Source organism: Mercenaria mercenaria, chromosome 12, assembly GCF_021730395.1.
Source record: "Mercenaria mercenaria strain notata chromosome 12, MADL_Memer_1, whole genome shotgun sequence".
Classification (NCBI taxonomy): domain Eukaryota; kingdom Metazoa; phylum Mollusca; class Bivalvia; order Venerida; family Veneridae; genus Mercenaria; species Mercenaria mercenaria.
Window position 1 is genome coordinate 73,205,615 of NC_069372.1, and position 27,287 is coordinate 73,232,901.

The 27,287-nt window shown below is 28.8% G+C and overlaps 1 protein-coding gene across 1 annotated transcript; it reads left to right on the plus strand.

Moving 5' to 3' along the window:
* Positions 1–212: 212 nt before the first annotated feature.
* LOC123533480 (monocarboxylate transporter 6-like) lies at positions 213–25,380 on the plus strand. Its single transcript, XM_053520646.1, has 4 exons — positions 213–443; positions 21,961–22,090; positions 24,540–24,683; positions 25,136–25,380. The coding sequence occupies exons 1-4, from the start codon at positions 372–374 to the stop codon at positions 25,378–25,380; spliced, it is 591 nt and encodes a 196-aa protein (XP_053376621.1). The 5' UTR covers positions 213–371.
* The last annotated feature ends 1,907 nt before the right edge of the window (positions 25,381–27,287 follow it).

The following is a 27,287-nucleotide window of genomic DNA, read 5'->3' on the forward strand; positions in this document are numbered from 1 at the left end:
ATATGATGTAAATCTAAATTTATTTCAGTATAAATATATATTTTATATAAACAAATTTCATTACAATATGACTAGTGTAAAGTCAGTCTTAATATGAGTTAAACGTGTCTATTTATTGCAACTTGATAAGATTCGTCTATGTTACACATTTCTTGTGACCTGGTTTAATGGTGTTTATATACAAATGTGCAACAACACAAGACAGTGCAAATTTTCTTGATAACACGTGATTTTTTTAAAAGACGTCTAACAATAAATCATTTAGAATGAACTTTTAAATGCTCCGCCATTAGTTCACAGAATTTTATTTTATTCAATATGATATAATGGGAGTTGTGTATATTACTTAAATCATATGAAAACAAAATACAATGGTTGCAATACCAAATTACGTGGATGGAACATGGAGTATAACTGTGGGAATATCATCTTTTGTAGCTCAGGTATTGATCTCAATTTGTAACACTTTAGTAATTAAGATATTGATCTGATTTTATAACTCAGGTATTGATCTCAATTTGTAACACTTTAGTCGTTCAAATATTGATCTGATGTTATAGCTCAGGTATTGATCTCAATTTGTAACACAGTAGCAGTTCAGATATTGATCTGATGTTATAGCTCAGGTATTGATCTCAATTTGTAACCCTTTAGTAATTAAGATATTGATCTGATTTTATAGCTGAGGTATTGACCTCGTTTTGTAACTCTTTAGTAGTTCAGATATTGATCTGATGTTATAGCTCAGGTATTGATCTCAATTTGTAACACTGTAGTAGTTCAGATATTGATCTGATTTTATAGCTGAGGTATTGATCTCGTTTTGTAACTCTTTAGTAGTTCAGATATTGATCTGATGTTATAGCTCAGGTATTGATCTCAATTTGTAACACTGTAGTAGTTCAGATATTGACCTGAGTAGTTATATACATGGGGTTTCTAAGCCAATCTGACCCCCCCTGACCCATTGTCCCTATTCTATAAGTGGACTTTAACCTTGCCCTAAACTTAAAATACTAACTTAGTACCCTTGATACCCTGAAAATCTTTTAAATCTTTAGTTAAACCGAATGAAAACCTTTGGTTTAACCAAAAAAAGATTTAGTCTTTGGTCCGGACTGACCAATGACGGACAATTTAAAATCCACAGGTTTTAAACCCAGTAATTAACCCAACCCTAAACTTATAATACTAACTCGCGAAGCTGAAACCTTCGGGGTCTTTGACCCAGTCAGACCTACAGTCTTCGGTTGCACTCGGTACACTTGTACCCTCAAAATCTAACGACACCGGTGTCGTTTTCTTTAACAAGTTTATCAATCAATATCGTTTGTAAAGCGGCACCGGTGTCGCTTTATTGGTATTTACTTTCATTCATAAAGTTAACCGATATGTTTACATTTGTAGTACAATTCGTTTAAACTTCCTTGTGATCGATTTACGTTTTACAGCTGATTTACTATAAATATCAAAGGTAAATCAAGTGCATTTTTTAAAAATGGTTATGTGGGAAACCACAAATTCAACCAATCAAAAGCCTGCCATTTTTCTGCCAAGTTGGCAGACACTGCCACATCGCTGCCACTTGGCAAAACTTTGGCAAAACTTTGGCAGATTATATTTATTAATAAATGTAAAGTATTTGATCTTATTTTCAATTAGTAAGTATATTATTAGGGTACACAAGTAATTAAAACTTTAATTAAATTTTTTAATCCAAAAGTCTGTTTCCATCATAAGATACAGGTTCATCCGATATGTAGAATCTGATGTAACTACCCATCAAAAGCATAAATGTTACTTCTGTAGATGCTGAATCGTCATAAGGAAGAATGTCAAACATTGTCCCTTGTTTTAGATAAATTTTAATTTTTTTCTTATACATAGATATTAACTTATCAGTGTCAAAGTCCTCAGCTGCCTCAGCTGTTATATTTACATTATCAAATATATCAAAAAATAAAACATCACCTGAGGCCTATAATTCCGCCACCTAAATATAAAATGTGATATTGGGCTTTTAGTCGGTTTATCCGGTTTCACCTATAGGGCTCGCACCCTTTAATAAAATCTTAATATCTATTATATAAGTTCCGGTTTTCCTGACTATAAAAAACACCACTCTAAAGAAATATCTAGTACATCTATTTTATATTTTTGGTCTATGAGTATAAAATCTTTATAATCTACGATAATTCCAGGTCTTATTTCAAATATATTTAAATAGTTCAGATCGGCCATATTTTATAGTTTGAATATATCCAGGTACCACGACGGTCAAAATACTTTTTCATTTGTATGTAATCAAAAGTATGATTATAATAGTATTCAAAGAGAAACACTTCATGTCCCACTTCCTCCAGCCTTTTCTCTATTTTCCTGTCTTTCTTTTTAAGTTTAAGAATTATTTCAGCTAAATCATCAAGTCGTTTTGTTGTAGCAACTTCAGAAGCAGATAAATTGTCAACAACGCCTTTTGTTCTAGCTAATTGTGTTTCTTGTTTTAAGAAAACATTTTTTACTTTTGTAATTTCTTGAGTATTAGTGGTAATTTCTTCGACATTAGCGGTTATTGCTTTAGTATTAGCAGTAATTACTTGGGTATTAGCAGTGATTGATTCTCCTTGTTTAGCTGATATTTTAACTGCAGAGTTAAGATCATTTATTATTTTTTTAATTTTATCATTAAATTCATTAATATCTTCTTGTAATAAACCTTTAAGTTTACTTAACTCTTCGTACTTTATATTGTGACGTGCATCAACATTATTAATCAGGTCTACAAGTTGTTTTTTTTCAAATTTTCTAGCTGATTATTAATTATGTTAATTGCTTCAGTATTAGCAGTAATTAACTCTCCTTGTTTAACTGATTTTTCAACTACAAAGTCCAGTTCATTTTTATGTTCTTCAACTTTAACATTAAGCTGCGTCATATCTTCTTGTAATTTTTTTGTAATATTACTTAAGTCTGCATACTTTAAATTGTGACGGTTGTCAACAATACTAATCCAATTTCGAATTTGTTTTTTAAAGTCATCTATTTTAGAACTGAGCTCTTTTTTAAAGTCCTCTAATGCTGTGTCATGGTCATCACCTCTTTGTGAAGCTGCCTTTTCCAATTCAGATTTATATTCTGCAAGTTTATTTGAAATTAATTCTAATAAATCTTTATGCGTTTTTTTTCATTTTTCAGTATTTAGTTTATTTATTTCTGTTCTGATTTTCTAACTGATACATATTTTGTAACTTTTTTCTCAGCTTCAATAATCTTGTCTTTTAGTTCTTCATGTTTAATCATACTATCTTTAAATTCTTGAACTTGATTGTATAACTTTTCAAAATTGGTTCTAAATACCTTTTTTATATTGTCATCTGTTAAATCAGATTTCTCTTCAAGTTCTTTAATAGAATCAACCATAGCTTTCATTTCTTCTCCAATTTTACCTTGTAATTCAACTATTAATAATGAATTCTTTTTAAAATCTTTTGTTAATTCTTCAATATTCTTTACTTCTGCTTCTAGTGTTTGTTTTATACTTTTGACATCTTCAAGTTTATAGTCATCTATTACACTTTGAATTTTTTTATACACAAACCGTCTTGGAACTGCATCAGCGGGTTTATCCGGATTTCCTAGGTTGATTATTTCATTACCTCCCATATCTAATGCTCTGTTCATTGTGTTATCAAGTTCCTTATTTTTATGAAGATACGATTCCATGTCCTTTCTAAGCTTTTTGTATTGTTTTTTAGTAGCATAATCACTTAAATCAATATCAAATTTAACTTTACTTATACTGTCAGGTTCACTTATTTGTTCTATATTATTAAAAACTCCCATAATATATTACCAGTAAAGTTTTTTCTTAAAAACTTCCTTGGTTTGTCAATATATAAGAAATCATATTTTTGATTTGTTGCATTAGCAAATGAATCACGATCTATATTTTGTTCATTACAAATCATATCATTTTCTCGTTTTACCTGGACTTTCAAATAAAATATAATGTGAACAGTTAATTCGAATATCTTTGGTGTTTTATAGTAAGACTGACTTAAATAAATAACACAACAGTTTTTGTGACGTCCTTGAATAAAGTATTTTGTTATTTCATTTTGAACTTTTTTTATCTTCACATACAAAATCATCAAATATTACTACTTTTGTTTTTCTGATTCAAGATCATTAACATCAAATTATTTCATTATTAGAACATTCAAGTATTTCATTTGGATCTACTTTAATTTTTTTTGCAATTTGGCTTAAGTGGTTAATTAAATCTTGATATTTAGATTGTTCTAGGTTTTTAGCATACAAGTATAATTTATCATAATATATAAGAGGTTTTCGAAGTATATGCATTAATGTATTTGTTTTTCCAGATCCAGAAGATCCACATATTAACATTCTAAAACATGAATCTGGCATAAAAGGATAATGTTGTTTAAAGTTATTGGATTTATCACTTTTTGTATCATAATTTGGAATTTCCATTTATATAATATTACATTATTTTGCATTATTTTACAATATCTTACATTATCTTACATTATTATATAAATGCAATCAAAACTTAATGAAATAAGAATAAGAAAAAAATTAGTCGGGCAAAAGATGAGAGCTCTTAGAGAAGAAATAATGAAAGAAAAAATTTAAAAAGCTACAAATCGGGATATGTACACTGAAATTTATAAGCCAATTACTGAAGGAATAGAAAGTCAAAAAGAACAATTATCAAGTCAGTTAAAAGCATTACCTGGAATAAAACAACAATTAGCATTACTAGCTGGTGAAATGAAAGACATACAAACATACCAGGGTTTACCACAGCTATTCCAAGAACCAATACGATTATTACCACCGAAAGATCATATGGGTTTGGATGATGAAGATGATGAAGATGATGAAGATGATGAGTTTGAAGACACTAGAGAATTTCCTGAAGAATTAGCAGAAGAATTTGTGGCAAATTTAGATGTAAATATTGATAAAGATGTATTATCAGATTGGAAGTTACCTGTATTATCAGAGTTAGTAATAAACAAAGATAAAGATGATTGGATAAAAACAAGAAAAGAGGTTACCGAAAAATTAAAGAGATGTAAAATAAATTAACACAGTAAAAAGAATCCAGATGAAATAGTTGAATTTACAAATGCAGAACCTATGGCTGCAGGTGAGTATGTTTCGGAGTTAAAATTAGACAGAAAAAATCTTAAAAGATATGGTGAACGTTTATCAAAAATGATTAATGACTCAGAGGTATTTGGAAAAGGAATAAGATATCATAACCCATATAAAGTTTCACCAAATGGACAATATGGTAATTTAATTATTAACTTAAATAAACTTTATGGTCAAAACAAATTGGTTGCTAAGGATAGAATAACTGGAAAGGAAGTAATTAACACTAAAGTAGATGATGATTTAATTGATTTGATTAATAAAAGATATAACAATAATAAAAAGTATTCAATTCATTCAATAAAAATATTCAAAGAATTAACAGAAAAAATCAGGGTTGCCTATCAATAAAAAGATCTATGAAATTTAAAAAAAATAATTAAAAGGTGAAGGTTATGACGTTTGTCCATGTAATCCAAAAGAATTGGTTAATGACTTGGAGTTAATTTGTGGTTCAATTGATGCTGGAAATAATAATGAAGAACTAAAAAATGAAGGTATTAGAATAATTGATGAACTATTAAAAATGAATTCACTCTTACCAGAACAACATGAAAAGTTATATAAAAATTATTTTTCTTGAATATATAAATGGAACAAAAAATAGTATTAAGTTCTGAAACAGTTAAAGATGATAAAAATAAACCGAGTGATTTTACAATCAGATTTAGTCGTTCTTTAATTTTAGATAAAAATAAAACTTATGTTGTTGGTTTGGATAGTATTAACACTATGACCTACTCTTGGCATAATATTAGTGATGAATATGACAATAAAAGAATTCGTTACAATAATGGTAAAGAATGGAAAGATATCATATTTACAAACGGTTCTTACAGTTACACAGATATTAATAATTATATCAGGGAAACATTAATAAGTAATGATGATTTTGAATTTAATAAATCAGAAATTGCTCCAATAAGTTTGGAATTTGATTTAAGTAGTTTTAAGATTTTGATTTCAATTATAGATAATTTTATGTTGGATTTAAGAATGTCAAATTTTCATACATTGCTTGGGTTTGAGAAAAAAGCATTGAGAAATACTGAATGGGGAACTACAACACCAAATATAACTAACTCTGTGGATACAATTTACATTCATTGTGATCTTATTGATAATTCACTTGTTGATGGTAATTTCAGTGATATTATCTATGCTTTAAGTACTGCAGATTTAACAAAAGCTTATCCATTTACAAAAGAACCACAAAGAGTTGGATATTCTGAAATTAATAAATATAAATTTTAAATTCAATTAGAATAAAATATTACAGATGTTTTTGGTAGAATAATTAATTTTAATGAGGTGAAACAAGTTTTACACTAATTTTAAAAGAAATATGAAATTATAAATTTTAGTTTTATATAATGTACAAAAAAGTTTATGACAAAAATAAAGGAATATTTATTTATGTTGATGCTCACACGGGAAAAGAAATCATACATGGAACAGGTATCTTTGACACTTTAACGAAATTGTTTTCAAGCGGAGTTGCATCTTCAATTAGCACAGCTGGAAAAAAAGCTTTGGAAACAGCAGGAAAAGCAGCACTTGAAAGTGGAACAAAAAAGGTTGGAACAGAAGTTGGAAATTTAGCTGCAGCAAAGCTTATTGGAAGCTTCACTGGAGATACTAATAAAATTGTTGAAAAACTTAAAAAGAAACCTGCTCCGGCAGTTGGTAATTTAATTGCCAAGGAATTACAAGAAAAGAATAACAGTAAAAATAATAATAAAAATAATAATGATAAAGAGGAGGATATTCATATGAGAATAAATAGAATATTGTCAGGATCTGGAACTTTAGCTCGACAAAAACGTATTAACAGATTAATTTATAAAAACTAAAGTTTTAACTTTAATAAAAAAATAGAATAAAAAATAAAATAATATATAATATATACATGTTTAGAACAAAACAATATTGTGAAAAATATGAATTAACTCCTATTCAATTAGATACAGCTTTAATATCTGTTCTTGGAAATAATGTTAAGCAACAAAAAAACGGATATCACTTTACAATTAATGATAGAAGCTCATATTTTGATTGGTTTAATGGTTATTTTGAAGTAAGTTTTAAAGTGAATAAGCTTGCTGATGGTACTAGGTATGATGGAGATCAAATTGCTCTAATTAATAATGCAGCTTCATTAATTGATCAGTTAGTGGTTAAACAAAATGGAAAAATTGTATATGATTGTAATAATTTATATAAGGTAGTAAATGTAAAGAGTTTGGTTGAATTGTCTGAGGATTATGCAAAATCAACTGGAACAAATGAATTTATCTATTTAGATACTAACGCTAGCACTGAAATCAGACCTGCCCAAGCTAAATATAATAGTGGTTTTGCTTCTAGGAATTTATTAATCCAGGATAATAAGGAGGTAAATGCTAAAATTCCATTAAATAATTATTCATTTTTTCAAGGTTTAGATACTAATATTATACCTCCAAGTCAAATTCAAATAACACTGCAGCTGACAGATGATGATGAATTAATTTTTAGAGCTAATGCTGCTGCTGCTGGTAGAGTAATTGTAACAAAATTAATTCTATGGGTTCCACGTTTGATTTTCAATGAATTTGGACTTAATTTAATTTCTGAAAGATTTACAAAAGCAAGATTCTCATACCTTAGGGAAATGATGACGCAATCAACTGATACACAACAGATTAATACAACTTTTAGAATAACGGCTGGTGTAACAAAACCACAACATGTATTTGTTTATTTACAACGACCTGACAAAAGTAATAATCAAGAACATAACCCACATTTATTAGATACATTTAAAGTTAATGCAGCAGATGATGATTATAATTGTATTTTGAGTTCTTGTCGTCTTGAAGTTGGTAATGGTGTTTTTTATCCAGAAACAGAATATACAAGTATATCAAGAATATATGATGATGTAATTAATTATTATTATAAACAAAATAATAAGACTACTGGAAGTCTGCTAAATAGATCAAACTTTAATAGTTTATTTGGATTTGTTCATTTTAACTTGGAATATAAAAAGGAAGTAACTACAGAAGATCCTAAGCAGATTACATTAACAATTAAGTTAACTGCACTTCCCACTGCAAGATATCGTATTTACGCAATTGTACTGTATGAGGAAACAGTTGAAATAAATACTATTGGAAATGAACTTGTTATTGTTTAAATAAAATAAATATAAATTATATATAATGACATCAAATTATATTGAATATAAAGTTAACCTTACAGATGGACAAAAGAAAAATTTAGCACAAGCTTATAATAATAAAATTCCACATACTTTTAGATTAAAACATGAACAATTACATGGAAACTTCCCTTTACTTTTAACAAAAACACAAATTAATCAAATTAAAAAAGCTGTTGCAAATAATAAGGGATTAGAAATTACAATTTCAAAAAGCCAAATGTCCAGTCAAAATGGTGGATTTTTAGGAGCTTTAGCTGGTTTGTTAGGAAAAACAATTCTTCCAATGGCAGCAAAAATAGCTCCTAAAATATTAGCCCCTCTAGGCATTGGAGCCCTTTCTGGACTGGCTAGTACTGGTGTTAGTAAAATACTTGGAAATGGTATGATTTCAGTAGCTAATGATAAGAGAAATATGATATCATTATATCTTACACCTAATCAAAGAAAGCAACTAGTAGGATCTGGAGTGATTAAATTAACACAAAAACAAAAACAAGACGGTGGGTTTTTAGGTATGTTGGCTGCTAGTCAAGGGATACCTTTGATTACATCTTTGTTGAGTGGAAAAGGACGTGGTCAGGGTATACAGATTGATCCACAACGGAGACCTTACAGACGAATTCCTATAGTAAAAAAAAAATAAAATTTATAAACAAACCTATTTCTAACTTTGAAATTGAACAATGGGTAAAACAATTAAAAATTAAAAACTTTAGGGGTGTATTTAGTAGAAATAATTTATTAAAATCAAAAGAAAAGGACGAGTGTGGAATAATCAATTTAGATGACTCTATTGGTCCTGGAACACATTGGGTTTGTTACTTTAATACTTTGTATTTCGATCCATTTGGGCTTCCTCCGCCAAAAGAAGTAATTAAGTACATACCAAATGTAAAATACAACAATGTTCAATATCAAGACAAAACAAGTATGCTTTGCGGATATTATTGTTTATTTTTCATTAAAATGTTACAAAATAAGTACCCTTGTATGATTTATTGTATAAAATACTAAATATTAATAATGTAAAAACAAAATGAACAAACTATTAAAAATTATTTAAACCAATAAAGACTTTAAAATTTAACTGGAAAAATTAAAAATAATGGGAAATTTAATAATAAAAATGAAAAAGTAATAAAATAAAAGAAATTTAATAAAAAAACCCTCCATTTTTTTTAACATGTTATACCCAAGATACCGAGGGGTTTATTTCAAGGGAAAAACTGAAAATGCTAGTCCTTTTAGTTCAAAATGGTAATAATGTAAAAATTAAATTTTTAATGCATTTTAATTATTCTTTTGATCATTAAATTAAAAAAAGGAGAACTAAATTACAAAAAAAAAATAAAGAAAATGAAATTCTTCAAAGTTATCATGAAAAAAAATAACAAAAAAATGAATCTTTTTCTATTAATTATGCAAATAAAATTTAAAATAAATGAGTTATTTATAAAATTTTTTAAAAAACGTTATAATTTTTCATAAAAATTTTATGGTTCTATAATTTAAATTTTTAAATTTTTAAGATTAATTTAAAATTAATTTAGAAAAACAAAAGATAAATACCTTTACAAAATATATCTTTATCTCATAACTATAAAGATTTTTATTTATAACAAACGGGAAAATTGTGTTTTTTAGAACAAAATTTTAAAGGGGGTGTTTTATTTTTGGGTTGAATTAAACAAAGTATTTTTTATAATTTTTATGAACTATTTTTTCTTAACAAAATTTTTTAATTCCCTTTTACATTTTTAACATTAATTTCATTTTCTAATAAATATTATACATTTACTTCTTAACCCAACAAATTCAACAATGGAAGCCACACTTCATTTTTAAATTTTCCAATTACTTTTTTATTATTTAAAAATAAAATTTTGAATTACTATCATAACACTTTTTATCAAAAAAACTTACCATAAAAATCCCATATGCATTTTTGGTTTTATTTCATAACATAATGAATCATATCATAAAAGAAATTTTACAATTACCCTCGTACTTTTCCTTAATGAAATTTATAATGAAAATAAAAACATTAAATTTTATAAATCTAGAATGCACATTCCAACATAACAAGGTCTTTTTTAATAAAAAACTTTCTTTTTTTCTATAAATACCAAAAAAGGTTTAGATTAAACTTCGTTGAACTAAAAAAAAAGGGTTTTGGGCTATGTTTTTTAAATAAAATATTTTCACTTTGGTTAATTTAATTTTAAACCCTTTTTCGAAAATTTCCCCAAACGTCAACCGAATACAAATTTTTCTTAACTTAAAAAAGCCTTTTAAATAAAATTTTTTGCTTTAGACCTTTTTTTGAGTATTAAAACAATATTTTTTTTAACCAAGGACTTTCATCAAAAGTTAATATTTTGTGTAGTTTTTTTACTTTTAACCCTAATTGTTAATAGTTCAAGATTTTTAAAAAAACACAAAATTTTTTTTTTTTTCATAAATTTGGAACAATTTTTTTACATCTTTTTCCTATTTCAAATTCTTTTTTAAAAAATTTTTTTACATAATCAAAAGCCATTGATCTTATTTAATTTTTCGGGAGCAAAGATAATCGTTGTGGGTTTTTATGTAATTCTTTTGGATATTCAAATCACATTCAACTATAAATTTACTTTTACCTTTTTTGCAAAAATTTTTTAAAAATTGTTTTTGGGATAAAAATTTAAAGTTTCCGAGGAAAAGGTTGACAATACCCAACCCTAAAGTTTATTGCGTCGGGGTAAAAATGTATTTGTTTTCCCTTCCTTTGAATTAAATCTTTCAATATTATTGTTTGTTTTACAGATCGTTTGAAATATAACAAATTCCCCCCTTCAGCCCCCCTTTTCAATAAAAAAACATATCAATATCAGTTATTAAACTAACATAATTCCAGTCATTTTTAAAAAAGCATCCCAAGCTAACCCCAGGCACTAAAAAAAGACAAGGACAAATTTGTAGTACCTAAACATAGTTTTCTAAAATTTTCGAAAAATCACTAAAATAATACTCAGTTTTTAAAATGATCATGATTTTCTCCCATTGTTTTAATTTTAAATTTTTTCCCAAAACATTTTTACATGTTCGTATTCATTACAATATGTTGTTTTCATTTAAAATTGAAAGAACTCTTCTTTAAAGGTAATTCGTTTCTTTAAAATTTTTTAAATGAACCCAGTAATCATAGGATAAACACCTTTTTTTTTTAAAAAAATTAATGCTTTCACAATCAAATTCTTGAGATAAGTATTTAAATTTCGGGAAAATTTTTTTTTACTAAGTTATCCAATGATTGAGACATAAATTGGAATGAATCAAAAAAAACCAATGGGAAATCAAAAATGCCAAAATCTTTCCATTTGTTGGGAATAAATTAATTTCTTTTTTAAATTTTCCCTATAAAATAAAAAAATGACCGTCATAACCCTAAATATGAAAAATAACGGGAATTTTATTGTTTTTTTAAAAAATTTAAATATTACTTTCTCATGAGCACTTCTCTGAATTTCCTTTATATGACAGTGATCTCTTACTTTGTTTGAATTTTCTATATATTCTTTTTCACAATATGACAAAACTTTTGTTTTTTAAATTCACTTTCTTTTCTTTTTTAGCATTTTTATTTTTTGTTAAAGGCTTTTAAATATTTTTTACAATTTCCCTTCCTCAAGCTTTTTTTCATAAACTTAAAAACTGAAAATTGGGGCCTCTAAAATCGGGTTGTTTGTATATTATCGTCAAACAACAAACAACTTAACCAACCACATCTAAGATTTTGATATGGTTCTAAATAAATCATTGATGTAAAGCATTTTAAAACTTTTTTAGTTATTGATTCAAAATCAGCAAAAATTACAAAAGTACTGCAAACCTTTATGAAAATTTTTTAAATTGTACTTTATTTTTTCATTTTACCCCTTTTGGGTACCATTAAACTAAACAATTTGGAAATGTTCATTAATATTCTTTCTTGAAAAAATTTGAAAAACAACTTTTTAAAAAAAATTTTTTTTCCCTTTATGTTGTTTTGTTAAACTTAATCTTTTAAAGTTTTTTACCAAACATAATTTGGGGACTACAGTTCTTGAGGCTTACATCACATCAGTTATTTTATATTTATTTATCATTAGAAATTAGCAAATGTCACAGTGTTCTTCGTATTAAATTTTTTGATATGTACAATGGATAAATACTATTTTCTTCATAACCAAATATAAAAAATAAATATTTTTTAAAAATTTCAATTTTTGGGTATTTTTTTAATGAAACGGGAAAATTTTAATTCCAGTAAAATCAAATCGTTTATATTTTTTTAAATTTTTGAAACTTTTTCAAAATTTTTGGGTTACAGGAAATTTATAAGCTAAATACACTATCTAAAACATTTTTTTCATCATTCTTTATATTTATTAAACCCTTTTCATTGAATTTGAAGGGTTTTTGGGTAATTCTAAATAACTTGAAGCGCCAATGGAAAATAATCGTTTAAAAAAGGGCATAAAACTGACTCTATCTCCAGCCACTTCCTTCAAAATCCAATTCCCAAAATTCTATTTATTATTTCATCAAAAGTTTGATGTAAAGTTTTTTTATTTCGTTTGTTTTTAAAAATTTTTCAAGCCTTGATTAAAATAAGCAATTTATATATTGTAAATTTTTTAATCCATTTTTGCAAAAGTTATTTAAAACCAAATTTTTTTATACCTTTTAAAGTTTTTAAGTTCAGATTTTTAAATATTTTTATAAGAGTTTTTTAAGTTAAAAATTTAAATTTATTCTTGGATCTTTCTAAAGTATTTTAATTCAAATTTTTTATAAAAATTTTTTTTAATCTCTCGATTCCCCTCTATTATTAATTAGAAAATAAAATTCTTTTAAACAAAAAAAGGGTTAAAAAAAAATTAAAAAATAAAAAAATAAATAAAGTTTTAAATTTCTTTAAAAGAAAAAAAAATTTTAAATTTAAATCTTTTTCGATTAGTTTTTTTTATATTTTCCCCATTTTACTCGGGTTTTTCCTTTGCACACTTGTTATTTAACCCAGAATTAAAACCAAGGGTTTTTTGACCTGCTAATTGCTTTTATTTTTTTTTCATTAGAAACACAGTCGGGTTTCAATAAAAATTTTAGGATTGTTTCGAAATTATTTGGGCTGGGGCAATCCATAACTTTCAGCATTTTTTTTTCTTCATTAATAGACAAAAACAGTTCCATTCAAATAAATTTTTTTTTCAAAAGATAAGGGCTATAACATTTTTTAATTTATCAATAACATAATTTTTTTATTTATCGCTAACATTTGATCAAGTTTTGATTTTAAAAACATTCTTCTTTTTAAAAACTTTCTTATATGAATTTTTGTCTGGGTTCAATTTTTCTCCTAAAGTCTAGATAATTTTGACAAATCATTCATCTCCCCTTTTATTAACCATCTATTATAATATACTTATAGAAAAAAAACTCTAAAAACGCATCAAAGAACTTTAAAAAATAGAAAATTATCATATCTTTTAAAAGATTTTTTAAAATCATTTTTTTTAAAATTGTTATAACTGTTAAAAAATTTTAAAATTTCCCCGAAACATCGTTTAACCATTCTTCGTGTAAATTTGTGTATTTTTCTAATAAACAAACCAACTCTTTTTCTTTTTGTTCTGTTTCTTTTTTTAAGTCTTTTAAACAAACTTTTGGGGGGGTTTTAACAAAAAAATCCATCAATTGGGTTTTTTCCGTTGGGTTTTTAATATGTCAGTTAAGAAAAGATTGTAAACTGCCCACTCGGGGGCATTTATAACACCCGTCGGATTTGTTTTGTAAAAAACGTTACTGTTTTGTTAAAAACAAAGTTCAAAGGACAAAACCCACAAAATTTAGCAGAAATAACCCTTTTTAATGACTGTTTAAGTTGTTAGTGAAAAGGAAAAAAATATTTGGAAGGTTTAGCGCAAGTTCAAAAAGGTATATGAAATAAACTTGGGGCCAAAATTTTTGCCATTTGTGAATTGGTTTTTGGGAAATATAAAAATTAGGATTATATTCTTTAATAATACTAAAAAAATACTTTTTTTGATGCAATATTACCTTTAAATGAATAATTTTTCTCATTTATATAAAAACTTTTTAGAAAAAATCTTTAATTAAAATTAAAAACTCTTTTTTCTTTTTTACTTTTTTACCGTTAAGTTTTAAAATTTCCCTTTATATACTTTCAAAAGGATTGAATTATTTTTCTTTCTGCATTTCAATAGTATTTAAAAATACCCGAAAACTTTTTTTCTCTTCTTCTTTTTTTACTTTTCCAATCCGGCTTTTGTTTTTTATTGTTTTAAATTTTTTGAGTGTCTTTTAAAAAAAATTTCTTGTCGTCAAGTTTTAGTCTGTTAGTAAATATGTAATTCGATGGGAAACGCCAGCAACTGCTACAAAATAGGGAAAAGCTGAACAAGGCTAAGCACTGAGCAACCAAAAAACCCGTGAAATATTAATCCGGTACTTACTCTCCCCCAAAATTTATAACTTTTTCTGTAAGCAGCAGCTATTTGGTTAATGACTATTTAAAGATCATTGTTTCTATTCCATTTTTAAAAAAAAATTTTTATGACTCATTTATATAATATTTTTTTTAAATTAAATTTCTTTCAAATTTATTAAATGGAAACCCCAAATATTTAAAAATTTTTTCCCCAAAACCTTTCCATTTTACAAAACTGTTTTTTTCTTTTAGTCTCGTCTTTAAAAACTTTTTTTTATTCAAAAACCTCTTTTTTTAGGAAAAAATTTTTGTTCAAAAAAAGAACCTTGAATTATTCATTATTTAAATCTTTAATATGTAAAATTCTGGGATTTGAAAAATTAATTCCCCTAAATTTTAATATTTCCTCGTCCAGTTTTGGGGTAAACCTTTTTCAAAAAGTCTTTTAAGTTTGCTTTAAACGAACCGATCACCAATTTTTAAAATTTTTTTTTACTCTTTGGTATTTAAAACACCAAATAAATTAAAAGTAAACATACCTTTTTTTTAAATTTTTTCTACTTCGGTTGTGTCATTTTTATACTAGAATGTTTTTTTGTTTTTTATCAACCATACCGAAAATTAATTAAATAAGTAAAGTATTATTTTGCTGAAAAAAATTTTCCCCATTTTTCTTTTTAAACTTTCTATTAAATATTTCTATTCTACAGCCTTCCCTTTATTAAATGTATGGTACAATTAATTTTATTTTTTTTTCAAAAATTTCAAAATTTTAAAATTAAAAAAATTTTTTTCCTTCATCTACCCATAAATTTACTGGGAATCGCCTTCTAAAATTAATTTTTTTAAATGCTTTGTAACAGATTCTCCATTTTTTTTTCTCAATGGAATAACCCAAGCTATTTTCTAAATATATCAATAACGTTAAAAAGACTTTACTCCTTTTTTATATTTTGAAAAAGCTTTCATTCAACTAAATCAGCTGACCAAGTATCATCAAAACATTAACTATCACTTCGTTATAAAATTTTTTTTTAAAATTTGGGTTTTTTAATTCTTCTGCAATTCACGCTCCATGTGATTTTCCCGGGGGGATACTCTCCCCCTTTTTTCCCGTTTTTTGATTTTTGTCCGAGACCAAGTGTGTATTTCGTTTTGAAAAACTGTTTACCCCCTAAATGTTTTGCAATCTTTTCTCCAAATGTTTTTGATTTAGTTTATTTTAAAATTGGGAAAACATTTGCTTATCACATGTACCCTTTTTTACACCACTGTCATACAAAAATCATGTCCATACTACTTTCATCCAGTTCATTTACGGGGGGCCATTACTAGGGGGTTTCCGGCCCACAATAATTTAAATTTCCCGAAGGTTAACCTTTCTTTGGAATAAAGGGGAACTGCTTTGGATATCAAATTAAAACCCCCCGACTTTTTTAAAAAACTTTTATTTTATTTTTCCACAAGATGAACAAATAGCCCTTTCATTTTTTCCCCCCGTTTTTTTGTTGTAACATTGAGATTTAATTTCATAAATCTTTTTTTCTTTCAAACAATATTTTTATTCTGTAAACCATCAAATCATGATTTAAAAACATTTAGTCGGTTTTAACTGGGTTTAAAACCGGTGGGGTTTTTAAAATTTTTGCATTTGGGCATCCGGACCAAAACAAAAACTTTTTTTTTTTTTTGGGTTTAAAACCAAAAAATTTTTTATTCGGTTTTTAAATAAAGATTTAAAAATTTTCAGGGGATTAAGGTACTAAGTTTTATTTTAATTTAGGGGAAGGTTAAATCCCTTATAAATAGGACAAAGGGGGCAGGGGGGGCCAGATTGGCTTAGAAACCCCATGATATAACTACTGATCTGATTTATACTCATATTGATCCTTTTGTAACCTTTATAGTTCAATTTTTGATCGATTAATCGAGGTATTGACCTCGTTTTGTCTCTTTTGTAGTTCAATAATGATCTGATTTTTTAGCCCAGGTATTTATCTCAATTTGTAAACTGTTTAGTTCAGATTTATCGATTTTTTTTGCTCAGGTATTTATCTCTATTTTTAACTCTTTAGTAGTTCAGATATTGATCTGATTTAATAGCTGAGGTATTTATCTCTTTTTGTAACACTTAAGTAGTACAAATATTGATCTCATTTTATAGCTGAGGTATTGATCTCGTTTTGTAACTCTTTAGTAATTCAAATATTGATCTCATTTTATAGCTGAGGTACTGATCTCGTTTTGTAACTCTTTAGTAATTCAAATATTGATCTGATTTTATAGCTCAGGTATTGATCTGTTTTTGTAACTCTGAAGTAGTTCAAATATTGATCTGATTTTATAGCTCAGGTATTGATCTGTTTTTGTAACTTTTGAGTAGTTCAAATATTGATCTGATTTTATAGCTCAGATATTGAACTCAATTTGTAACAGTTCAGTAGTTCAGATATTGATATGAGTTAATAGCTCAGGTATTGATCTCGTTTTGTAACTCTTTAGTAGTTCAGATATTGGCCTGATTTTTTAGCTCAGGTACTAATTTCTTTTGTATATCATATATAGCACTCTCCCGTATGTATGGATCTGTCATGTCACCGATAATGTCTGCTATCTAAAAAAAGCACAGGACTCGAAATCAGTGCATTCACTGTACAGTAGCATAAATAAACCATAGATTTTGCATTTATTTCGTTATTTTTGTTCAAGTTTCTAGCCTGCGCATCGCAATTAAATGCTTTTTCCACTTTTTATTTCTATAAACTAGACCAAGAAACTCTTTATTTCATATCCACGTTAGAAATAACATACCGATTTTTCATCAATGTATGATGTTATTATATTATTCTGCTCATTTTATTAAGATAAGATATAATCACTCGGAAAATATCGTAATTCTTTTTCTTCCATAAGTGTTTATAAATTAAATACTTGTGAATGTAAAAAAAAATCTTATGATCGCATAATCTAAATTTATTGAAATTTTGAAATGTGATGAACAACATGTATAATTATGTTAAAGCACAGAGCTATGCTTTTTTGGTTAAAGTAAACAGTCATATACATTATTATTTTCGACACATATTCAGTTCTCCGTTGAAACAATTAACAACTCTGTGATATACATATGTTATGATTTATTACAAATGATTTCTTAGTTTGACATATAGATATTTGACTTTTGGTAGTAATATTTAGATGTTATCTGATAAAACATGTTGCTAATCTAAAGCAATACCCTTTTTTATTAAATCATGTATAAGAAATAATCCACAAAGCTCTGATTAGAATTTTGACAGGTTTACGTCCCTTTTGCTGGCAATGCTTCAGTTCATAGTCGAGCACTGAAAAGTCTGGCTTTCCGTCTCATGGACCACTCTAATCGCTTTTAGAAATGGAAATGATTTTTAATTGAAACGGTATATATTTTTAAATGGAAACAGTGTAAACAGGTATTATTTTTAAATATAGAAATAATTTTTAAATGAATGGTACATATTTTAAAGTTACAGTGAAACATTCCCAGTGTACATCTAATACTTAAATTTGTTGCTTTCTGTATTCTTTTTGAAGTTTAACTGATTGTAATTAGTAATTTTATTTATCTTTAGTCAAGTATACTAGATACACCTCAAGAGTAGACATAACTCATATTAATATGAATAAATAAATAAAGTAAAATTAAATAAATAGAACTTCTCCTTTCAAGAACTAATTTTAACATATTTTGTTCACTGGAAATGTTTCCTGAAATGCTATTTTTTAATGTTTGTACAAATGCTGCTGTATGTTTTAATATTTGTACATACAAATAATGCTGTTGTTTTATGTGCTGTATAGTCTCAAATAATTCTTATAGAATGGCTGTATACATGTATATTTGTTTATAATGTATATGGATGAGACTGGAATAAATAAAATATATATGTATTAATATATATTTTCAATAAGGAAATGTTTGACGGACACCGACCACAGTTGACATCTCAACAACATCATTGGGGATCACAATCAATTGTGTGAAATGAAAAACATGTAGTTATGATTTTAATTGTGCTGATAAATTTCTTTGAACGTCACAAATCAAAATGTTTAAACCACAAGTGCTGAAAGGCGTGTCAAATTCTAAAATAGTGTAATGCAAGATTTTAATAGGGGAAAAGTGCACGCAACATACTTTTTAACAATGCTCCTTATTTGCTTACCCTGTTTTGATATGTCTTGTTAGAATAATATGTTTGTGTATTTTATATATTTCGTACATTCGTTCCAATACATGTACATATTTCTTTACTTAATTATTGTTTCATCTCTTTTATTTATTATGATAACAGTTGCGACAATTTTATTTTGGTGGCATGTTAATTTTTCTTAGTTCCCTTCGAAGTTTACCGAGATTGTAAATGATTCGTAATGTATAGAAACCGCTCCCTTGTCCGCATTGTATGTTCTATTTATAGAACACAGGAGTGTGCCAATCTTTTTCTGTACCTCAGGCTTATATCTCTATACGAGATCATACATTAATCTCTTTTATGTAGCTCAGGTATCTATCTCTCTTTTTGTAGCTCAAGTATTTCTGTTTTTTGTACTATAGATATTTATCTCTTTCTGTAGCCCAGGTATTTATCTCTTTTTTAAGCATATATATTTATCTCTTTTTTACCTCAGATATTTGTCTCTTTTTGTAGCTCAGGTATTTATCTGCTTTTGTAGCATAGATATTTATCTGTATTTGTATCTCAGGTATTTATCTGTTTTTGTATCATAGATATTTATCTCTTTTTGTAGCACAGGTATTTATCAGTTTTGTAGCATAGATATTTATCTCTTTTTATATCTCAGGTATTTATCTTTTAGGTAGCTCAGGTATTTATCTGTTTTTGTAGCATAGATATTTATCTTTTTTTGAAGCATAGATATTTGTTTCATTTTGTATCTGAGATATTTATCACTTTTTTTGTATCTCATGTATTTATCTGTTTTTATAGCATAGATATTGATCTCTTTTTGTATCTTAGTTATTTATCTGTTTCTGTAGCATAGATATTTATCTCTTTTGGTAGCTCAGGTATTTATCTCTTTCTTTAAGCATAAATATTTATCTCTTTTTGTATCTCAGATATTTGTCTCTTTTTGTATCTCAGGAATTCATCTGTTTTTTGTTTTTTTTTGTAACATAGATATTTATCTCTTTTTATAGCAAAGGTATTTATCTGTTTTGTAGCATAGATATTTATCTGTTTTTATATATCAGGTATTTATCTTTTAGGTAGTTCAGGTATTTATCTCTTTTTGTAGCACAGGTATTTATCTTTTTGTAGCATAGATATTTATCACTTTTTATATCTCAGGTATTTTTCTTTTTGGTAGCTTAAGTTTTCATCTGTTTTGTGGCATAACTTTATGTCTTTTTTGTAGTTCAGGTATTCATATTTTGTTGCTCATGTAATTAACTGTTGTTTTTTTTTAGCAAAGATATTTATCTCATTTCGTGGCTCAGGTATTAATCTATTTTTGTAGCATATATATCTATCGATTATGATTATCATATCAATCGCTATTTATCACCTAATTTAGGAGATGAAAGACCTTTTATTAATTATCCTCATTGCGTGGTATAATTGCTTGTAAAATGTCTTTATCTACAAACTAAATGCCACTTGCTTAACTGCTGACATATTTACTGATAAATCGCATCTTCTTTGTAAGTATTCACGTTAGGTCAATCGCAACATATTGTGTGTTCGAAACAGCAAAAGTATGAAACAACGATGATAAAAAAATGAAATAACGAAACTACAATGGTGAAATTCGAAACCACCATGATGAAAGCACAAAACTACGATGTTGAAGAATCGAAACAACGAAACTATGATAGTTAAAGTCGAAGTTATTTTGCACTTTCGACTTTTCACCATCGTGAATTCGTTGTTTCAACTTTTCAACATCATAATTCATACACTCTAACTAATAACCTTAAGACGGCCAGCCCATTTTTATACAGTCTCGCCAGACATACGTATGTATGACCTTCAATTTTTCCCGGAAGTAAAGAAAATAAAAATACACAGACTAAACTTGAAAACGAAAGTCGCATTTGCATTGGTCAATAGCCAGGGTTCACGCGCTTGTGTCACCTCGTCTTGATGTATGTGCGTGGACTTCTTTTCTTTTTTTTTTTTTGGCTAATGAGGAGTCAATTTTCAGCACTTCCTAACGATTTGAAAATAACCGAGCTTTAGCATGACATGTCAGCTTTTCATCTATGAAAAAACAATATTTGCGCTTGAAATAAACATAAATCCCACAGGGGTCCGTAACGGAGCAAGGGATTATGTAGATTTTGGAACTTCGTCAAATGGTTCAATAGGTCCTTTTTAAGGTTGTCTAAAAGTGTCAGTGTATGCCTCGGATGACAGATATTTCCGTATTTGAGAGCTGGAGCTGCAGACCTAGACATTTCAGAAATATTTTCAAAATGAAATTCTACGAAAGCGTGAAAGGGCCATATTATGTTTTATTACGTTACGGCCTTGGAAAGGATATCAGAGCAAGAATGTTTGGCCTCTCCGGTGATAGAAACGTTAGAACAAATTATGCAATAATTTTACATGATGCGAGAGAAGCGAAAAGAACATGCTTGAAAAGTGACTTCCTATGTGTTTTACTCTTAGCCAAATAATAAAACCTTTCTTTTCTTTCAGTAGACGTAATCTTCGACAATGTGCTTATGTACGGGATTTAAAATGAATTGAAAGTGTTGCTATTGCGACCAGTACGAACCTACTGCTTTTTGCATTTCTTAGGACAAAAATAAATCTGTTTGCAACCGTAGTTATATAATGTCACAATATGTGATTTTGTAAACAGTCGAATTGGTGGGACGTATTATATATTTCATTATTACATGTTACATCACGGCATTGTTAGATGTACCTAGTGTGCGATATTACGTGATAATGATGATGCTGATACAGGTTCCTTGACTCAAACCCTCTTAACAAATTAATCATTCTCGAGCTATAGCTATACTCGTACATGTTCATTGTTACAGTTACCTATATTACACATGTAATGTCATTATCTGCAGGGAATACTTGGAGGATATGTGTTCACAGCTGGAATTTTCTATACGTTATTTAAGGAACAGTTTTCCCATGTGAATGAAGTTGTAATATCGTGGATGTGTAATTTGCCCTTGACACTTTGGTTCCTCACAGGTAAGTCTCCGTATAGATGAATTTACGCTTGGCCCGTTCACGTAAAATTTTGCGCATGCGCACTCTACGTAGGGCAAAAGACATGGTAGCAAATGTAAAATAATCAAAGATTATTTTATTTGTTTTAAATTGTTATATAAGGTTAGACAGTACACCAGCTACACATCTGTCAAGTTGATATATTGTTGATACATTTATGTAACTATTTATTATATCAAACCCACATGTTTTATACGTCAAATTGTCAGACAGTGCATATAACTGATGTTAGAGAATTGCTATATATTGCTGTTTTAGATATCTCGGGAGAGAAGGGCTTAGGACAGTCCGACTGGACTGAGACCTAGGAAATGGGTCTCATAGATATTAAGATTAAGTTAGGTTTTAGATATGACACTTGTTAAGACTTAAGAAGTTACAAAATGAATTATGAAAGTTATGTACGAAATATTCTACTGTGTAAATAAACATCAAAAACGTTCAGACTCGTGTTGTGTTACGTTACACAGAAATGTAATCCTTTGCACATCCACAACTGCGTTGCTAAAAAAATGAGAAACTTTGACCATAATTATGCGCATATAAAAACTGATAATAAGAGATTCATAATGAACAGGCAATGAACTAGTCTTCCGCCATATTGACTTTCATTTTGACAAAGTTACGTTAAAGAGAAATGTTAATATGATATTATCCATCAATTTACAGCTTATGCTTTTGTGGACAGTTCATAACATAATCTGACAAGTTACAACGCGTCGCAATAGGCTAAAGTCGTTAAAAATGAAAACTTTAATCAAAAGAAGTTGAAGTAGACAATTCATTTCCATCTGGTGTACATCCCCACCTACACCTTCATAGTCCCCCATGCTAAAACTGACAAAAGCGGGCACAGTCCCCGGCCCCTTGAATTGTCTTTCAATTATATCCGAATGTCCATTTATTCATTCTGTATACAAATAGATAATAACCATCTTATAATTTTATTAATTTTAAAGGCACTGACCTCCAGATTTTGGTTGAAAATGTTTTTCTTTAAAATAGAAGTTTGGTCACATTTTCAACATTAGAACATGAGTTGTGTTTCTAAACTATCTTAAAAATGCCAAATCAAGAAAAAAACAATGCCCGAGTCGGGAATCGAACCGGGTCGCCTTGGCAATAAAGATATTTTCCTGCGGTTATGACCAATAACCATGGGCGAATACGTAGACTTAACTGTCGTTAAGTATAAAGTTTTAAAACTAAGACAGTTTATCTCAGGTACCCCGTATAAAGCTTTTCAATTTTGAATAGAAAAGTTAGTAAAACAACTAATTCTTACGTGTTTCCATAAATTATAACCTGTTAGCAGGAAGGTCTTATATATGGTGGCTGATTTTTGCCATTTCGTGTTTTCGTGTTGGCGGGGCGAAAACACGACAACACGGAAAAACGACAATTTTTTCAGGAAAACACGACGTTTAGGGGGCTCCGATACGACACATTTATTTGTCGAGCTTTCGTGTTGGCGGGTATGAATATGTCGTATTGGCGTCATTTATTTGTCGTGCTGTAGAGTTTTCGTGTTTTCGTCCCGCCGACACGAAAACACGACAAATATCTTATTTGTCGAGTTTTTGTGTTTTCGTTTTGGCGTCTTCCGCACAACAATAACTGAACTGAACACAACATCACTGCATGCAAAAATATACAAAAAAACAACAAGAAAATATAAGTTTAAGAATAAAAAATGACTTACATTCGTCGATGTATGTTTCAAATGACAAGGGAGAGACCCTGTGACTCCACTGTCAGGAGGGGGTTAACCCCCGTACCTCAAAATTTGGACTCAAAAATGCAGCAGGGGCCACCATTTTATATATATATACATTATATACCTAACCCCACTGGCTCACCGATGCCGCCTTCATTCTTTAACTATTTCTGGAACCGGGTCTATTTAACATACACTTCGTATTCTTAAAACGATAACTGACATATTAACGCATTGTTTTTTTTATATATGCATACTGTAACAAAAATGAAAATAAAGGTAAGAGAAGTCCATCTGAGAATATCAGAGGGTATTTAGATCAAACGGTTAAGTACAAGTGTAAATGATACGAGTATACAAGTAAGTGTCTGTTGGGAATGAAAATGTAAATATTTTGGTTTGGACGTCCCTCCCTCAACGCAAGGATTCTAAGACTCCGTTTCCAGAAAGTGCAAAAACAGTAAATCTGTACAAAACACGAGTAGATACATGTTTCACTATGATATTTTATGACTAAATAAGCTCATTATAAGAACCTGATCTCAGAATTTGGAAAACAAAAACATTTTAAATTCATTTTAGTGTAGAATATAACCCCTTCATCAATCTAAGACTATAAATAGTAACATAAAGTGCACGGATTTTAACGAAGCAAAACACTTTCTATTATTACATCAATACTTTTTATTTCAGGTCCGTTAGGAAGTGTTTTAACAAACAAGTTCGGCTGTAGAGTGTGTGCCGTTATCGGTGGACTATGTGCATCAGTAGGGCTTGCTTTGTGCTTTCTGTCAATTAACTTCTATATGGTGTTTGTGTTTTATGGCATTCTAGCAGGTTTGAAGATTTGTCTTTGTCGCCGTTTGGCTTGCTCAGTGTTTATGGTATTATGGGTTCTATAAGGGCTTGTCGGTGTAATGATGTAACACTGTAATTTGTAAACAAACAGACTTTAATAATCAATGATATATATGAATGTATAAGTCATAGATATAACAGTTCTCAGATGTAATGGCGATTGTCCATCATCAATAGCTTTATAGATCTATTATATTTTATTATGTTAAATGTAAGGTACATGCAAAATGTAAACAAACATGGCGGTCAACGGCCGGAGGTCAACTTAAACAATGGTACAAAGAAAACTTACAAATACATGAAAACGCAACAATATATCAAATATTCATTTGCATATAGGTCTTGGGAAAAGATCACACAATGTTTTGCAATGCATTACCCTAAGAGGTTAACAATAATTTCTTTGTCATGACATGTTTCTTTTTTTACAGGTGTCGGCAACGGAGTGCATTATGTTGGATTTGTAACTGTCGTGAACAAGTACTTCAGGAAATACCGACTTATAGCTAATTTGATCTCATCAATAGGTGTGACTACAGGGATGGCCGTTTACGCCGCACTCATTCCACATTTGACTGAAGTCTTTGGATGGCAGGGATGTTTACTGATAATGGGGGGAATTTCATTTAATTTATGCGCTCTTGGTTGTTCTCTCTATCCAACAGAGCTGTCATAATCTGCCAAACGCGCTCTAGACCTGCGGCTATTACATAATAAAAAATTCATGCTATTTGCTGCACATTGTGTATTCTGCAACTTATCAAGTTCAGTGATATTTCTCCATTTACCTGCTCTTTTATTATCATTTGATCTCAGCATGACTGTAACTTCTCTGTCTTTAACAGTATGTGGACTGGCAAACTGTTTCGGCAAAATATGCCATAGCATTGTGGGTTACTTCCCGGGAACCGGATGCCTGTGTTTAATATTGTATCGTACCCGGTCTTTGTCAGGATGGCGCAAATAACAGTTAGTCTAGGATGGCTCTTAGAATTTACTACTTTAAAAACCTGATCTCTGAATTATATTTATTGGAGGGCATTTACTACCTGTAACCTTACGTATATCTGATGTTAGAGACGTAATTCAATAGAAGATTTATTCGTTTAAATTACTTTTAATGATGTTGAAATTTTTTGCTATATTATTATAACGTTGTTGAATAAATCATGAAATTTAAATTTACGTTATTGTTTTTTTGTTTTATATTTCATACCCTTGTAGTGTCACTAGCTGTAAACTTCTGTATTTCAATGCTCTTAAATTTGTTAATTGTTATGAAAATGTCACTTTGGCAGAGGAGATGTACACGTTTTGCTGTTTTTGTGTTATTTTGACGGAATTTCCACTATTTTTGACGGCGTCCACAGGTTTCGACGGTTTTACAGTATTGACGGCAACCACCTTTTGACGGCATTCGCGAAATTGACGGCGTTTAGTATTTCATTTTAGAAATCAATATTATTAAATGCTCTTTTGACGGTATACTTTGACGGCTGACGAACCAGTGAAATTTGACGGACTATAAACCAAATCCTGATGACCTACGGGTTTCAACCACATTACCCGTTTTGACGGTGGAAAAGCTGAAAACTTGACTTAAAAACCCCGCCAGAAAAGTTTCAAAAACATAGCGTTGTCCAATCAGCCCCGCACAAGGGGCTCCAGTTAAGCCAATGAATCGTTACGCATCACGATCATCGTCTGTATCAAACGCCCGCATGCGAGATAGATCCGTAAAAGATCCAGAAAAAAGCACGATTACAAGGTCCACACGAACGGATCCCTAAAAGGGTTACAGCTTTGAAAATTTGGCAGTCTTAGGGGATTTAATATTTACTAACGGTAGTTAAATCCCTGCTTTTTTGGTAATTTCTCACAGGTCTGGCATGGAAGGAACTGCTTCCGTCAAAAGTTTGACGAGTAATGTAAGCAATCCAGAGTTTATACGTTTGTAAACATTATTGAACGGATTGTTATTGGCATGAACTCTATTGTGATGGGTAAATATCTTTGACTATGATAGCTGCCGTGCGTTTGTTTGTTGAAACAAAATTTTGCAATTGTAACGCATTTCCGCGATCAATAACAAATCTTGAGGAATTCATGTTCTTTGCCATTTGTGTACCAATTCACACTAGTTACTGGTCTTTAAAGATGATTTATGCATAGTACATGTTTGGTTTGGTCGAAATATCCTCACCCAGTTATTTTGTGATTGTATACTTATTTACCAGTGTCAGCTGGACTGACTATTACACTTCCCCCTCCTTTGCCGAAAATTATCCCCCTTGAAAATCAAAAAGTTATCTATTTCAGTTCTGTTAGGGGTTACCTTCAGTTGTTATTGTTCTACCAAGGGCATTGCTTTGTTATTTGAGATAATCATAAAGAATTTTATAAAACTCATAAACTTACTCTAGAGAGAGATATAAACATATCATATATTAACTATAAGACTGATCAACACAAACAATAAATCTTAAACAACACTGTTTTTCTGCTCATTTATCATTCTAGTTTACTGTTCTGCAATGTTTAGGCACCCTTCTATTGAAACATACTTGAAATAAATTTGGTACC